Source organism: Rhea pennata, chromosome 18 (genome assembly GCF_028389875.1).
Source record: "Rhea pennata isolate bPtePen1 chromosome 18, bPtePen1.pri, whole genome shotgun sequence".
NCBI lineage: Eukaryota > Metazoa > Chordata > Aves > Rheiformes > Rheidae > Rhea > Rhea pennata.
In genome coordinates, this window is record NC_084680.1 from 9,116,529 (window position 1) to 9,132,571 (window position 16,043).

Consider the following 16,043-nt stretch of genomic DNA (forward strand, 5'->3'; position numbering starts at 1 on the left):
CATCAAAAATTCTGATTTTTTCTTCTTCTTTGGACATTGTATTTAGATATATAGAGATCAACCAGAATCTCAAGTCTCAATCTCCACAAACACTGCGGGAAGAAAAGTAAGAGTTCTGTGCATCACAATCAAGTAGAAAACAGTACAGGACGGGCTAGGAAGCTTTAGCCCTGCATTCCCCTCCCCAGTTACCATCCATTCCCTCCTCCATCACCTTCTGCTTTATCATTGAAATAGCAACTGCCAGCCATATTGCACCATGGCCTCTCTCCACAGCAGCAGGACTGCATATTGCAGCCTCACCTAACCCTTGTTTCGGCTCCGTTTCTTCCAACTACCTGGGAAAGTAGAGCAGAAGCTATCCATTGCAGGATGTTCTTAGCTTCTATTCCCTCCCCCTTCTTCCCCATTTACACTGGATCTGACCTTCAGCAGTCTATTTTCTGGGTCTGGATCAAATTTTATGCTTACCTACAGCTTGATGGTCCAACCAGAAAAGTAGAAAATACCTATCCGGAATTTCTAGTAATATAGCTTCTTGAGATAAAACACAGAATCTCTGCTCTGTTCAACAGACACATCACAAGAACATCAGCAAGATTATACAGCTGTCGAAAGTCGAATCATATGCTTCAATCCGGCTAATTATATTGACTAAGTTTCCAAGGGCAGACTGACTTTTTGACCTGCAGTTTCACCAGCACCCATACAACAAGAGCCTTTCTTATGAATGCAAACCCTAAATTTGAATAATAATTTGCTATTAGACATTTTGCTGAATTCCTAAACCTCTTGGCCCCTTTGTGCAGTCCCAATTTCATGGAAAAAAAATACAATGGGGGGAAAAAAAACTCAAAACCTCAGCTATTTACCATGAATAAATCATGAATAAGCCCTAGTATGCTACGCTGTCACGTAAAATTTCTTTTACAAAGCATTTGATTGGTTAGCAAGGACAATAAAAGAATAGTATCTTAATTTTACCTTTCTATTCTCTAAATTAAAGTTATTCTCCAGCTAAAAGCAACCTTTATAAACCAAAAAAACTGCCATCAAAGAAATGGTGAGCTTACAGATGGGCTTAAATAGACTTATGGACTAAACAAATGCAAAGTCCTGAACTTTATTTTTCAACTTACCTAAGCTGTTTTGCATAGCTGAGTTCAATTTCTGTTCTTTCTTTTACAAACTTGATGTATTTTTCCAGAACATCAATACCCCATTGCGTGTGTTTTTCTAGGTTGTCAAACTGGTCCTGCAATGAATCAAAAAAAATAGTTTAGTCTCACTGAGCTTAGAGATAACTTTAAAAAAAATTTTCCAAAGTGCACATCACCATAAAGAATGCGCTACTAATATTTTCCATTATTACAGTTAGACCTTTTTGAAGCATAGGTTTTTTTTAATCAACTAAAGTCTATCTTTTAGTGAAAGACCAATTCAGCAACATTGTTCATGCCTCATTTTGGAACCAATTTTGTTCTGGAAATCCTGACAATTCCACTGAACACAATATTTCTAACATAAAGACATACTTAAACAGAGGATAAGAAATGAAAACTATCACTAGCATTTTATTTTATTCTAAAGAGATAATATAAATCCCATGAATTTGAGGTCTACTCCTACTTAATAATGCTGATTTTAGGCTGAAAAAAATATTTATACTTAAGACTTGTTAGTGTCATGCTTTAGAATATTGTTTAGAACAGCTGAACATCTTTCTACAGAACAAAATTTACTTCTCCTACAGCCTCATGTTTGTTTCTAAACCAGAAAACATGTTAACAAATGATATCATAAAAAAAGACATTAGCTATGTTTACAGTAAGTCTTCTTGTCTATCTCCATTTATATACAGATTCTACTTTGTTCTTCAAAATATTGCTGCCCTCAAAAACAGTCACACATACTTTCACTAAAATCTTCTTCGATCAAGAGCACTCCACAAGTCAGTCTGGGGTTTCCAAATGCCAAGAGAAATTAAGCAACCCTAAAATCCAGATTAATTATTCAGTCAACTACTTATTAATATCTGCAGAGCTCATTTAAGATTCTTACTTTTTCCAATTTACTTGCTTCAATAGCACTCAAATTCCATGTTCGTCTATACAATACAGCATTTCCAAAGTTAATGTTTCTACAATATTTCAAATGTGTTAAATTGTGCTATACTGAATACTTATCTTGACAGAAGCATGACGTAAACTAGGTCTTTAAATACCAGCCTGATTTATTTTGCATTAGGTCACTTTGTTTCACACAGTAAGATAAATATAGCTTTATGAATCTACGGTACAAAGGTTAGATTTACAGTATCTTCCAAAATCTGTACGCAGCGATAGATTTGGGCAGATGCTTAGCTGCTGTAACTAAAGCTTCTGACAGACACAGTGCTTCTTTCCATTGGCTAAAGATTTGGTGCTGTGACTTTCAGTCTGTACAGCTATCATCAGATATCATCAAACCAGTATAAACTCACTTCCCTAGATTCACAGAACAGAAATACAGATACTACTACACAATTTAGTACATGAATCTGCTTCTTCTAAGTAAATACCACTTTGCGTACTAGAACAAACAGATCTGTCTCTAAATGTAGATTAGATTGCTATCAGGAGAGATCCTACCAGGACATGACAAAATAATCACGCATACAGAAGCTGCTACTTGCTAACAAAATCATTCTAGTTGTATTTTGATTGGAAGAAATCAGAACCACATTGAAGGAAATCTTGCAAAAATCTACAAAGCAGCTAGTTATAACAGCAGGCAGAATGCTCTGGTTTAGCATAAGGAGAGTTTTGAAACCAATTCATGCAGACCAGACCAGGCTTCAGTTTAAATGAAGTTAGCTTTAGTCAACTAAAGAGGCACTGGGGGAGTACAGCAAAAGGCCAATAGTCTAAAGTTACAGAAACAGTAAAGAACTTCTAAGACCCACACGCCAGGAACTAAGAAAAAAAAACAGTTAAAGTCAACTGGAAAAGGTTCAAAGTACACGGAATAAAATCCTGATGTCCAGCAAAATAAGTCACCCTTAAATCAAAGTAATATCTTTCAGACAAAAAGAGGATGTATATATTCTGCAGAAAGGGAAGATGTGCACTAAGCCAGTATGTATTTGCATGTAGATGAACCCTTATTTCAGACTATTTCACAGCTGGGAAGAATACAAAGACAACACGGTAACATCACTAACACCACAGATCTCTTCTCTTCCTGGATGATCCAGTTCAGAAAGAAACACGGTGTGCTGTCCGTAGCACAATTCCAGCACAAAGAGTCAGCTTTTGCTCTCAGTTTCAAATATACAATCTCCAAATTTCTCAGACTCTGCTGGCACCAAGAAAGGAGTGCATAGATGGCCTTTAAGGTTTCTGATAAAGAGGACTCATAGCTAATCCAAAACCTTGCCTTCCACAATCTACATATTATTTAATATAAAAATATGCATATAAAATAAATACCCCACTAGGCAGCCAATTATCCCCCATTTACATGTATTCACATCCCCACCCGCTCTGACTTTGTAAAGGAAAATCTCAGAGAGGGTAATCAACTCGCTTCATTCCTCTATGCAAGTTGTACCACCCTTATCAGATACACCATACTAATAGCCAGACAGCAACGTAGTATCTTATAGCAGCCCTGTCCAAAGCAGAAAGGTCAGAGTTTCCCATTAGCGTGGAATGTCTTTCAAGGAGATTTTGCCCTCTAGAAGAATTAAAACTGTGCTGACTGTACAGAAGGACAGAGCAGGTTCACCCTTAAAAAGCAATCTTGGTGATGGCTCATCTATGGTTCTATTTGTTAAACAAAAATCTCTAGAAGCACAAACCTCTCTCACCACCACAACTGCCTCTATTTTCAGAGCATTATTTTGATGAAAATATGAAAAAAAAAAAAAAAATGGCTCCAGGTGGTTGATTCAGTTTGATCTGTTATCTCACAGATCAGTCTGCTGGGCTGTTTCAGTGGCCTAAGAAAGTCAAGTTTGGAGAAAAAAACTCCATGATGTGCAGTGCAGCGGTGAATACATAGCAGTGCAGCTGTCTGACAGACTAACCATGAGGAGATGCTAAGTTTCTATTTATAAAAGTGAACAAAGACATTTGTTCTGCAATGAGCTGTAACCAGAAGAACCTTAACTAGATAAAACGTAAGCATTGACCTCCACTACCACAAAGACAAGGTAAAATTTATCTCCTTTCTGTAGTTTTTCCTAGATATAGGAGTTTCTGCTATTTTCTGGGCATTGAACAGTTTTGTCCAGAGTGCCATTTCACTAAACAGCCAACGCCTCACTGTGATATTTTTATATTGGGGTCAGTTCTCTGTTTTCAATTCTCATTTTTATGTTTCTTAAGAATGCACTGTGGAAAAAAAAATGTCAGTAAAACTGGGAACAACTTTCCTTATTGAGCATGAGATTCCAAGGGAAAGCCACTGCTGTCAGAGAGAAGACCCTAACACTTACACGTCCAAATTTCATAGCTGAAGCTAGGCGAAGTCTGTATGTTAAAGCTAATGAGGCATGGGACAAGAGTACAAAATGCTTTGATTGAAAGCATAACCTTTAAATCATGCAATCCCAGACTGTGGCACACACAGTAAATGCAGAAACTACACTTGTAAAAAAGGAGATTTGAAGAGCAATTAGCAACAATATCTTGAAATAATCAACATTTTAAAGATTTCTTTAAAATGACTTCGTTATTTCCAGCAAAGTTCACTATGGAAATGTGTTACCATTTGTAATCTGAAAAGTTAAAATAAACAACTGTATCAATTTGGCCTAGTTTTAGTTGCCCAAGCAATGGCACTTTCATCTTTTTGCACAGACAGCTCCATGCATCCAAAATTTCTTAAAAGGAGACTACTAGAAAATTGAGTGAAGTTCTTTAAAACTGCTGTATTCTAGCAGTGTGTTTTATTTAAATTTTCATTGAAGTCCAGAGTTATTTCATAGCTCAAAATAATTTCTTAATTGATATTAATCCCAGCAGAAAAGAAATCACAAAGAGGGCAACATCAGAAGGTAAATCAGTTAGCACCTTGGTTACCCGAAGCACTTGCTGCATTGCATGCAATAAGCTTATACTTAAACAGCGTTTTTGAAAGTCCTCCTGGGCTTTTACAAAGGCCAATGAAGTATCAATGTCCCACTGAAAACCAGTAAGAGGCTGATGGCTAGGGATACATCTACCTTACAAAAAAGTAAGGGTGCAGCTTGAAGATTTATCTGTTCCAACTCTGAAGGAGCTTGTTCTGAGCAACCAGGAGCAACATAATCACAGCAGCACAAAGTGCACCATCCTTGCCTAGGCTGGATACACACATTCAGCAGGTAAAGTGTGCCACTACAGCTACACAGGGTCAATCACCAGCTGGAAGCTGGCTTAGGTACCTTCAAGAATTGCTGTCTCAGCTTTGGATTTCAGTCTACACATTCTCCTCTGTTTGTACAGCCGCCTCACCCCTCCAGTTAAGAATGGCATTAGAAAACAAATTCCACAAGGCTTTTACGTTCTTTGAGAAGAGCAAGAAAGCAATGCAGGAAGCATGACGCAGTGTTCCGGGAAAACACTCCCACGAGACCCCACGGTATGTGGGTGGGGATGAGGGAGGTGGAGGAAAGGTCATCTTGCACATGTTTTTTTTTATAACAGAAGCACTAAAGTCTTTTCTAGAGGCATTCTTTACCTTCCTCTGAATCAGAGACAGGCTTACACACAGCTCCCAGCATAGCCTTCATGTTATTGTCTATATTGTTTGGCCCTCCAGTCTGCCAAACCTCAAAGTTTCCCACTTCCAAGTCTCTGTACTGACTCACTCACTGCACTATCAACAGCTTATTAAAAGGAGAAGTAGACTTTTGATTGACAATCCAGATGTGCACATAACTAAACTTCTCACAGAGCTGTAAGGTATTCTTCTTCCTCAGATTCCCCTCGCTTCCCTATGACAGCTACACTAGCCAGTGCAAACGCTTCTTGCCTTCCCCAGACAATGGAGGAGTCTGAGTAGACAAGCTGACCCATGTGTGGGTGGAAAACCAGAGTTTCCCACTGCAGGAACTTTGGGGAAAAAGGAAAAAAAAAAAACCACACACCACAGTACATTCACACTTGTTCAAGCATATGTTAAGCAGTGAACAGGTATTAAAAAACAAGTAATTACCTTGAATGGGAAATGGACATCCAAACGCCTGTAAGGGCTTTGAAAATTTCATCCCTAAGGCAGCGTGTGTTTCTAACTTCATTTCTATTAATTCTCTCCTAGTATTTTTACTGTGGTCCACATAACATTTATGCATTCCTTCTGAAACTCTACTGCAAGCTCCTATACTGACAATGCTTAGAATGGAAACAGCCATGCCTATTTGTTTTTACTCATCATAACTGTTACTTAAAACTGGCAAATTCTCTCACTTCTCCACTGTTCTGTTGAAATTGCACTCCCCAGTGAAACAAAGCATTTTGGGAAGAAGAAAGGTTAGCCATTGAAAGAAAGCTTTCTTCCTATTTCTAAGCCACATAACATGAAGTGCAACTAATTACTGAGCAACAGAGAAAAAGAAAGAAAACATAATTCATTTGGTCTTTGAAAATGAGCTCAGAAAGATGCTGCTTGTTCTTTCAAGAATGCTTTCATCTATTCTGAAATAGTTCAACACAAGGCTCATACAAATCCTATGACGGATGGGACCTTAATTTGTCACTATTAGGCTTCAGCATTAAGAACTACTACAACAAAGGTGGTGGGCTCACTCTTCCCCTTCAGTTATTAGTTTCAGGCCCTCTGTAGCGAGACAGTACGTACTTCGGTGTTTCTATGCTCTTGATGTCTGGTAAGCATTACTCATAAACAGAAAGGCTAATGACTTGGAGTCAAACTTCACCAAACAGCTAGGCCAAAAGTTCTGCAATTGCAATTTGGTTTCTATTGTGAACAAAGCGTTAGATTCTGGGACACTGCCAATAACTGCTGGAATTTTTATCATAATGTCATCTGTGCAAACCTGCTCAGATCAGATGCAGGTGGCAGACTGCAGTATATCAGTAAGCAGGCTAAACTGTCCTTCTTGCTGCTGCTTTCACAGGCAACAGTGCAGGAGTGGGGAATTAGGCATGTTAGTACAGACACAAGCAGGGAAGATAGTATGCTACAAATTAATATGCTCTTTTAAATTCCATGGTTTAACAACTTTAAATGAAAAAAAAAAGAATAATAAATGATAATTCTTCACAGGCTCGGTACGCTAGCAGGATACAGTAAAGTTTACATGCACAGATACTCTGAGACCTACAACGAAGCTATATGCAAATAATAGTCTTCAGTCAAATTAATAATAAAGGAAAATACATAAACTATAGACTACTACTGCAACAGCCTTCCAGAAAGCAGAGGTGAGAGGAAAATACAAAAGCATCTCAGCATCTGTTGACTCAGCTACTACTGATGAAAGGCAACTTCCCACACAAAATTTGTCAGTTAAAGTTAGTGAAATCCTCAGTTAATGACAAATAAACAAATATCTGTTTATATATATTAAGCATGAAATGGAGCACAGGACACGAACCTTTTGCTTCATGCAGCACAGAGAAGAACTAACTGCACTATAGAAAACAAAGATGAAAAGGGATGACCATTTCTTTTTGTTCTACATTCAAATGTTGCTGTCGCTTTAATGGTTGTTTTACAGGGCAACAGAAGGACATATTACTATATACAGTTCTTGTTTACAGAACTATTCATCACATATGTTTTTCCTGTAGATTTTCCCATTTATCTGCATGCTCCACTTCATTTTATTCTTTATCTAGGGAATACATTCTTCCTGACCTCTCACCTTAAATGGGCATAGTATTTCAGCTTGAGTTAAACCAATACCTCAGAAAAATCCATCCTATTCTCCCACCTCTACTTCCTCTTAATCTCCACCTTTTAAAGTTTAATTTTAATTTGGATTTAAAATAATGCTGCCCCAGTATAATAGCAAGACCGTTTGCACAGCAAAGTGCAGCATCTGGACCAACACTATTTAATTGCTCCTGAGACCAAGCACACTCATTCCCACCCAAAAAGCCACCTTCCACAAACTCAAGAGTGACCCCTCCTGCCAATTAAGCAGAAGTACTATCTCACATGCAGGCTTCTGCCATACCCTAACCCTATCCTGATAGAAACTCCACTCAGGACAAACAAGAGGGACTCTGGGAAAAAAAAAACAGCCTGAGCATACAGCCGAGGGGGCAGCTTCAGGAGACTAAAATGGAATTTGCAGACATGCTGAGCAAGGTCAGCTGTTCTCCCATCTACAGTAAAGCCACACAGGTCCATTACCCATTAACTAAGATGCCGAGTTTGTCTTTATGCTAGTGCAGCTTACAACCTCATTAGAGAAGGCAATTCACAGCAGGCCCTAAAATGCAGTGTAAGTTGCAGAGCTCCTGACAAGGAACAGCATTGCAAAACAAGACCAAGTTTGAAAGGGGGAAAGGAGGGAGAGCAACGCCCACAGAAACAGCACAGGGTATCTCAGTTCATTAACAGGCCACTTCCACCTGCTTGACAGGTCACTGGGAGCACAGCCTAACCATTGGCATTTGTGACCCACTTTAACACCTATTACAGAAGCCTTGCAAACCTGACACTCTCAGATCACAAGAGGAAGCTTTCTGGGGTGAGTACAACCAGTGTCATCAACTGCCAGGTTTTCACACACACGGGATGTTTAACTCTCATCTGAAAGCTCAAACCATGAGCTGTACTGCTTCCTGCAGCAGCTAGGAGCCTGAGTCACTCCTGCTGCTTGGCGGCGGGTGCAGCAGAGCCTGCCTCACAGCAGCAGCTGCACAAGGCAGGGGCAGGTGCAGCTCGCGGCGGCAGCCTCCTCTCTGCTCCACGGCTGCTCTTACTACAATAGCAAACTACCACAGCCTACTCATATTGGACCCCAAACCTTCTGCCTTTGCCATCCTGGAGTCAAAATGAGCCTTTTCCTCCCCCTTAGCATGACATATCCTGCAAAGGATGTGGTGAAGCAGAGGTTGTGGTCCCTCCACAGCAACTGGGCAAATAACAACACTAACATAGCAGCCCAGAAGGAAGGTGTGAAACCCGCCACCTGAGAGGGGATGTGGTTGCTGATACTGCAGTGGCTTTCAGTAGCTGCTATGAGAGGTGAGACAAGGCAGAGGAATGATTAATTCTGGAGAGTGAGAAGGCAGAAGGAAGTGAATACCTGAACTGGAACAGGAGAGCTGATGAGCAATAGGTGACTAAAAGAAACAGCATCTGAATCAAAGGATACTAGATAGTATCGGGCAACAAGGCTGTCCTTCATGCAGTAGGAGGCCTGGCTTTCTTAGAGCAGAGAAGGTTCTGATGTAAAATTACGTTGGTTACACACCCTGGTAGGCACATGTGGGTGAACATAATGACATACACTACGTGGACTTCTGGGAGGTATTTAATTTTCATTCAGACCACTGATTTCCTGAAAAGGTTGTTACAGATGTCAACACAAGTTATTTCTTGGTATCAGTGGGAGATCAGTGGGCTCCAAAGAAAGTTGCATACATCTCTCATATGAGGAAATGTTCATCTTAGATGTCAAAATGTCACACTATTGAAAAGGAATATTATATTTTTCTTAGGAAAAAAAGCCTCACAAAAAATACATTGTTTGCAGTATCCAAAAGATACTTTTCGTAGATCACCATGCTGCAGCAGCCATTCATTTCCTTCAAATAAGGTTATATGTTTTGAGGTTTGAGGCACTGCATGACTTCACCACAATGAGAACCATGTGTCCAAAGCAGACTATTCAGAAATGAACACTCCTTTTCAAGCATACAATTCTGCTTATAAAATTCACACAAGTAATCCCAGAATGGGATGAGGTTTTGTTTTAAAGTACATTATAATGCGCAAACTACCACTTGGAAGTGAAGGATATTACAAAGCTCTTAATGGTGAAAATCTCAACTAATGCCAGAAGTAGGGTCAGAATATACCAACTATTTTGATTAAATAACTGCATTTCAGTCTTTTCTTACACACGTTCAGTTATTTAAATTGAAGGCAAATACGCAGGTGCTGCTCCTCCTTTTGATACTAGCACAATTCCATTGACTTGAACGGGCTTACTCCTAATAGACATGGAGATAAACGGAAAGCAGACTCTAGGCCTTAAAATCTAGATAATTTTCCTCAGAGTCATTAACTAAGCAAAGGCTCGTAACTGCTGAAACCTGCTAGGCCCCAGGGAGAGGATCGTTGCATCTCTCATTAGTATTAATGATACCCACACCCACGAAGCTCATTTAAAAAACAAATAAACAAAAAACAATGCTAGCCTCTTCCTCTGCTCATCCTGGGGGGAATAGGAGTGGGAAAGAGATTCAGTTTTTGCTGACAGTATCCAGAGCAGCAGACTGAAAACTGCAATGACCTAGAGGTATTCACTGTTCTGTTCCGTGTGTTATAAACGAGAGCTTTGAAAATGAGCAGATTCTGGTGTGTATCACTCTGCTGCCAGAATGGTATAAATTATGAACAGAAACAGAGCTCCACATCCGAACTGCCTCCCGCAGGAGTTGCAGCATGGTAACAATGCTAAATATATGCTGTTATTGCTCCACTAAGATTTTTCCAGTCGACAATGTTGCAACTTTTCACTGCTGCCCAGCACCATACCACTTCCCTGATTTAATACACAGCCATTCTTTTATTCTGAAATAATTTGAACAGAGGGAATTTTCGAACCAACTCCCAGTAAATCTTTTGGTGCCTGGCTATATATTTGGATTAAGTGTTGACTGATTTTCATCCTCTTTCCCCCCCCCCCCTCATTCTGTGAACCTCACCCTTAATACTACCAGCTGTTAAAACAAAGATCAACAAGATCTCTTGCCCACACAGTTTCCCCTTTGGACAACTGTGTACTAATTATTAAGAATGAACTATACAGAGTTCCTGCTTATTGCACAATAAGTAGAATAGGAAAAATAAACAAACCTACCATTACATTTAGAAGACATCAAAAAAAGAGATTCTGCCTCTTATACAACATCATACTGAGGTACAATATCTACAAGAACAACACTTCAAAAATGTAGTTGTTTGTGGTAACATATTCTGGGCAAACTAGCTTTTTGCCCAATTTCTTGGTGAACCAAGATCATGCTGGATACATCATATATAATATCTAAATGGTTCTATGCATCAAAGTAGATGATTTTGTTAATAATCTGATATCAAACCTTTTCAAATGTGAAGGCTACTCTAAGCATAGAGTTGGAGTTTAGGAACACCAAAATTTCAATCCCATTCCATTCAATGTCTTTAGAGTTATATTTGAGTACACATATAAATAAAAACCTGTTTATATAGAAATAAAAATAAATGTATAAAACCTAACAGAGTGACCACGTTAAATCTTGCAAAATAAAGTCCTTGATTCCTCTCCTTAATTGTAATGTATGTGGGCTACATTTAAAAAGAAGTTAAAGGTCTAACAATGTGCGCCTCATTCTCAATAATCTCCATTAAATAAGTCACCTGTCAGATAACTCAGAATGAGATTCAGCATGTGTGAGATTCTCTTTTCCATATAGCTGCTAATACAAAGTGGTATTTGTTCTGGTTTGTTTTTTTTTTGTTTGTTTGTTACTTTCTTTTGTGTTTTAAACGAGAGATAGCAGTCCTCACTCCTTTGACTCAACTTTACCACCTTCTTTGGTTGTCAAGTGTCTAAGGACAGGTCTACCAACCTCCACTGCATGCATGCTGTCCTTATAGAGTGTTTATGAAAAAGGCTGGAAAATAAGAATCTTGTAAAATTAATGCTATGATTTTGTTTAGCAGGAGACTGACTCCTAGAATCATTAAATGCTTTCTGTATTTTTTAATTCTGTTTAAAATCAGACCAATGGCAATACCTAGAGTCAAAAAAGTAAGGTTCCCTCTGTCCTGTCATGTGTGTCCACAGCCCTTCCCTAAAGTTCAAATCAAAAGCAAAAGTCTCTAAAGCTGACTTTTCTCTTTTTTCCTCTAAATTAAATGGAACCAACAGCTGATAAAGAATAAAGTATTCCTTTACAGATCGGGTTCAAGAAAGCATTTAATGTCTTAAATACTATGACACCCCAAATACAGTCCTAGATCTTTAAAGGGTCACTTCACACTCAGGACCAAATAAGATTACTGCTATGCCTGAAGTATTTCTATCTGACTCTACATTCTGTTTATAACCCAGAAATTAGATTTGGTGCTTCCGCTCTGATCCAAGAACTAGTTTGATCCTGAAACAGGAGACTTCAGACTTCTCCCAACCTGGCTCCCACCCCGCTTTTTTTTTTTTTTTTTTTTTTTTTTTTTTATCAGAGACATGAATCATTCAGGAAGTTTAATGCAGTATGTATAAAGAGATACTTTATATGTCTTTTCGCCAGAAAAGAATTCCAAGCACATAGTATTTTAAGTGTCTGCAAACACAGACGTAACTCCAACTTAAATTTTAAGCACAAAGTTGATCTCTTCAAAATTTCTTAAAGTCTATTCAAAAATGCATTTCATAACTCAGTACTACCACTTATAAGCCCTATATGAGGCCAAGAAGCATGGGGGAGAGGGGAGAAAACTAAAAAAAAGTGTGTGTGTGGTGGTGGTGGTGGGGGAGACGAAATGACAAATTCTGCAATGAGGCCAGAAGTAGAAAAGAAGAAGAGTTAAAGAGCAGCTAGAGAGAGACTATTTCTTAAATCTGATTTCAGGTTTGCCACACAGCTTTCTTTTCTTTTTCTTTTTAATTCAGTATGACTCAATCCTCTCTACAGTTAGGAAAATGGCAACCAAGACATTCAGCTAACATTTCATTAAGTATTTTCCTGTTACCTGTCTATTACCATTTCCCATCTCAGCTTAACTGATGCATTCTTCAGAAACGGGACTAACTTTTTTGTGCTGGACTTGCACAACTCTGCAGTACTTCTTACAGCAGGACCTTTTGTCTTTACTTAATTTGTGAGTAACAAACTAAAATATGGTCAAACAGAAACTAAGCTGCAACTTTATCATTGACATCTCTTGACAGAGATTGAAAACATCCATCTGCATGTCAAAGAATATACTGCTGCCAAATAAAGACTCTCTGATAACTACGTGCCAAGATCTTTTCTTTTGGATTAAGAAACAACATACTCGTTCTTAAATGCTTAGTTCTGTTCTGTTTCTATCCAGTTTGTCCTCAGGTACTGCGGCACAACTTCTATTAATTCTAATGTGTTAAATCAAAGCTTAAATCTGAAGAAAGTAATCGCATTTCCCTTAACCAAATAACCACTGCATAAAGCCGTTTTTTTTTTTCTCCTCAACAGAAGCCCCTCTCAGCTCTCAATAATAAGATTCTAGCAAAAATAAATGAATGCGTTGAAGTAGGTGGAATATAGGAGGGGAAATACTGAACAAAATGCTGACCCACCAGAAATACACAAAGAATTTGTTCAGCAGTGACAAGAAATAATGTAATCTGAGGCAAATTACCAAACAAACAATTAAACTACAGGCTGCAATACAAAAGAAGGTTTTCCCACACACATTTCACGTTTGCAATGGAGTCAATAGAATAGCATTCCTATAGCCAAGCCACGATGTTTTATGGATTATGATTGAGTCATCTGAGCTACTCATTCAACACAAGTTAAGATTCTAAGAAACATGAGAAAATTATAAGCATCTAAAAAGGTAAACTCCATTACACTGAACAAACATTCATACAAACAATAAAAGAGATCACATGTCACTGAGCTTTGTAAAACAAGAGGAAGAAATAAACGGTTTCCATACTATAAACATGACATTGAAACAGAACTACACAGTTTTACAATGCAATTATCTCTACTATTCATAAATCTGAAATGCCAACTAACCCATTTGAAGCAAGTGACAGCAGCAGCAAAGATATTTCAGGTCTAAACAGCAGCCCCCTTTGTGTGCAGTGCTGCCTATGCACCTAATAAAAAGAGTCCCTACTCTGAAGGAAGAATCCTCACTTTGATGCCCTACTCTGAGCAGTCCCTACTCTCCAGTAGACTGCTTCACTAGACGAACCAGGCAGAAGCGGGAAACCGCAGCACAGCAAGTAAGACAAAGTGGTTTGCTGACAGTCACACAGATTCTGTAGAAAAGGCCACACTCTTGAGTCTCAATGGACAAAGTTCCAGTTCAGTATGTTAATGAAAATAAAACTACGGTTTCTAAAAAGTAAGTAGGGCATCTATTAACTGTAAAAGCCGCCCTAGCTTGGCCCTCTGCATTACCTCCAGCCTCTCAAAGTACGATAGCCAGAAAATTTTATGGGAGCAAATCAACAATGAAATTCTCTTGTGACCAGTACAGAAGGACTTGAGAACCTTAGCATCAGGAATAATAATTAATAATAATAATAAAGTTCCACTATCCTAAGTGAGCCATACAACATCCTTTCATCCTTCAGATAAGGATGACCTCCCTCCACAGGGATATTTTGCTCATATTCCAGACTCGCAATTCTAGCTGAGCAAAATAATTCAGTTTGCTTGCTATTGTTGCATTTCCTAAAATAATCTTATGTTGTCAGGTTAGAAAACAAACCATGTGAATATTTTATAACATGCTATAATAACAATAATGATAATATGATACAGACTCGGTGCCTTCACAATGCCTGAATAAATAAGCTTCTTCACAGCATCAGTGGGAATGATACCAGTATACAGCTTTTTAATACTAATAATATAGTTTTCAGAGAGACATGAAAGAAGACATTCTAAATGATTTTAAGATAGTGCTCATCAGAGCTCATAGTAAAAGCCATATATTTCTGTCTCACCAATCTGATCATTTCTCTCCTCTGTCTCATCTCCTGGTACTGCACACTGGCCTAAGTCCAGTATTACTGAAATAAAGGACAGCACTAGAGTGTTTTTTTTTTAAAAAAAAAATCTTAAATATCAAAATAAATGCAGTTGCAACTGCTTTACATTCACTTCCCAATTTTGCACAGACTATCATTACTACTGATTCATAAATCTTGGACTGAAGGACTGATGCAACAGATAAAATCATGCTTTACCCATCTAGACAGCTTTCACTGCAATGTTTGGGCTCAATCCCTCAATAAAGACATCTATCTTAAGACCCCCCCCCCCAAAAAAAAACCACACTTTTGATTTAATATAAAAAGAGAAAGAATGATTTAGTTTCGCATCAGCTCCATTCTGGCATTTAAATACCAATTTACAAATTAAAATACTAGGTGGAGCAATGGAAAGTACGTATTAAAATATCAGGTTGATTGTATTCAGTCTCACTAAAATGATGTTATATTAGTCAATCTAACTGTAAAGAGGACTGTGTTTTCAACATGAATCACAGACAATCCACTGAGATTAAATACGTATTAAAAACACACAATAAATGTAATGCCACTGGCATTTAGGTAAAAAGCATTAATAGCAGTCTCATACAATAATAAGCCACACAATAAAATCTAGAGCACAATGAAACTCCAAGATCATTAATACTCCTAGGAAAAGATTCTTACTAACTTTGCTAAGCGTGGAATACACAACATTTTTCAAACACAAATCTCAAAATTCTTTCTAAAGCTGGCAAGGCTACAGCAGGCAGACAAGAATTTAAAACTCTTTTAAGGAGTTTAGAACTAACAAAGCTCTTGGTATTTTAGTGACATTGCAGACTCTTGTAACACTGAAGGCATTTAGAAGTGCTAGCAAATTAATATGCTGCACCAACTCATTTGGTGAACAATCTCATTCAGATCTTAAGCTGCTTGTCCTGTGTTCTGAATGTGTTAGCAGGCTGAAAAAATCTGAGGCACCACAGACAATTTCTGAAAGGGTGCTACAGTTTCTCAAGCGTAAAGCAGCTTGCTGTACTTTGGACTGATTGCAAGGACAATGATAAAAACCACAACCTCTTAAATACAAACAAAACCAAAGACCACCACATAAATCATGATGTTGTTAGTT

General features: G+C 38.2%; 1 protein-coding gene across 12 annotated transcripts in view; it reads right to left on the bottom strand.

The window, feature by feature from the left end:
- FNBP1 (formin binding protein 1) overlaps positions 1-16,043 on the bottom strand; it is a 114,851-nt gene that overhangs the window by 81,497 nt on the left and 17,311 nt on the right. For all 12 annotated transcript variants that reach the window (XR_009960235.1, XM_062590721.1, XM_062590730.1 and 9 more), the window contains exon 2: positions 1,140-1,255. Coding sequence is in view for 11 of the 12 variants with exons in the window: in XM_062590721.1 (XP_062446705.1) it covers positions 1,140-1,255 (116 nt within the window). In the remaining variant the exon portion in view is untranslated. The remainder of the gene's footprint in view (positions 1-1,139; positions 1,256-16,043) is intronic.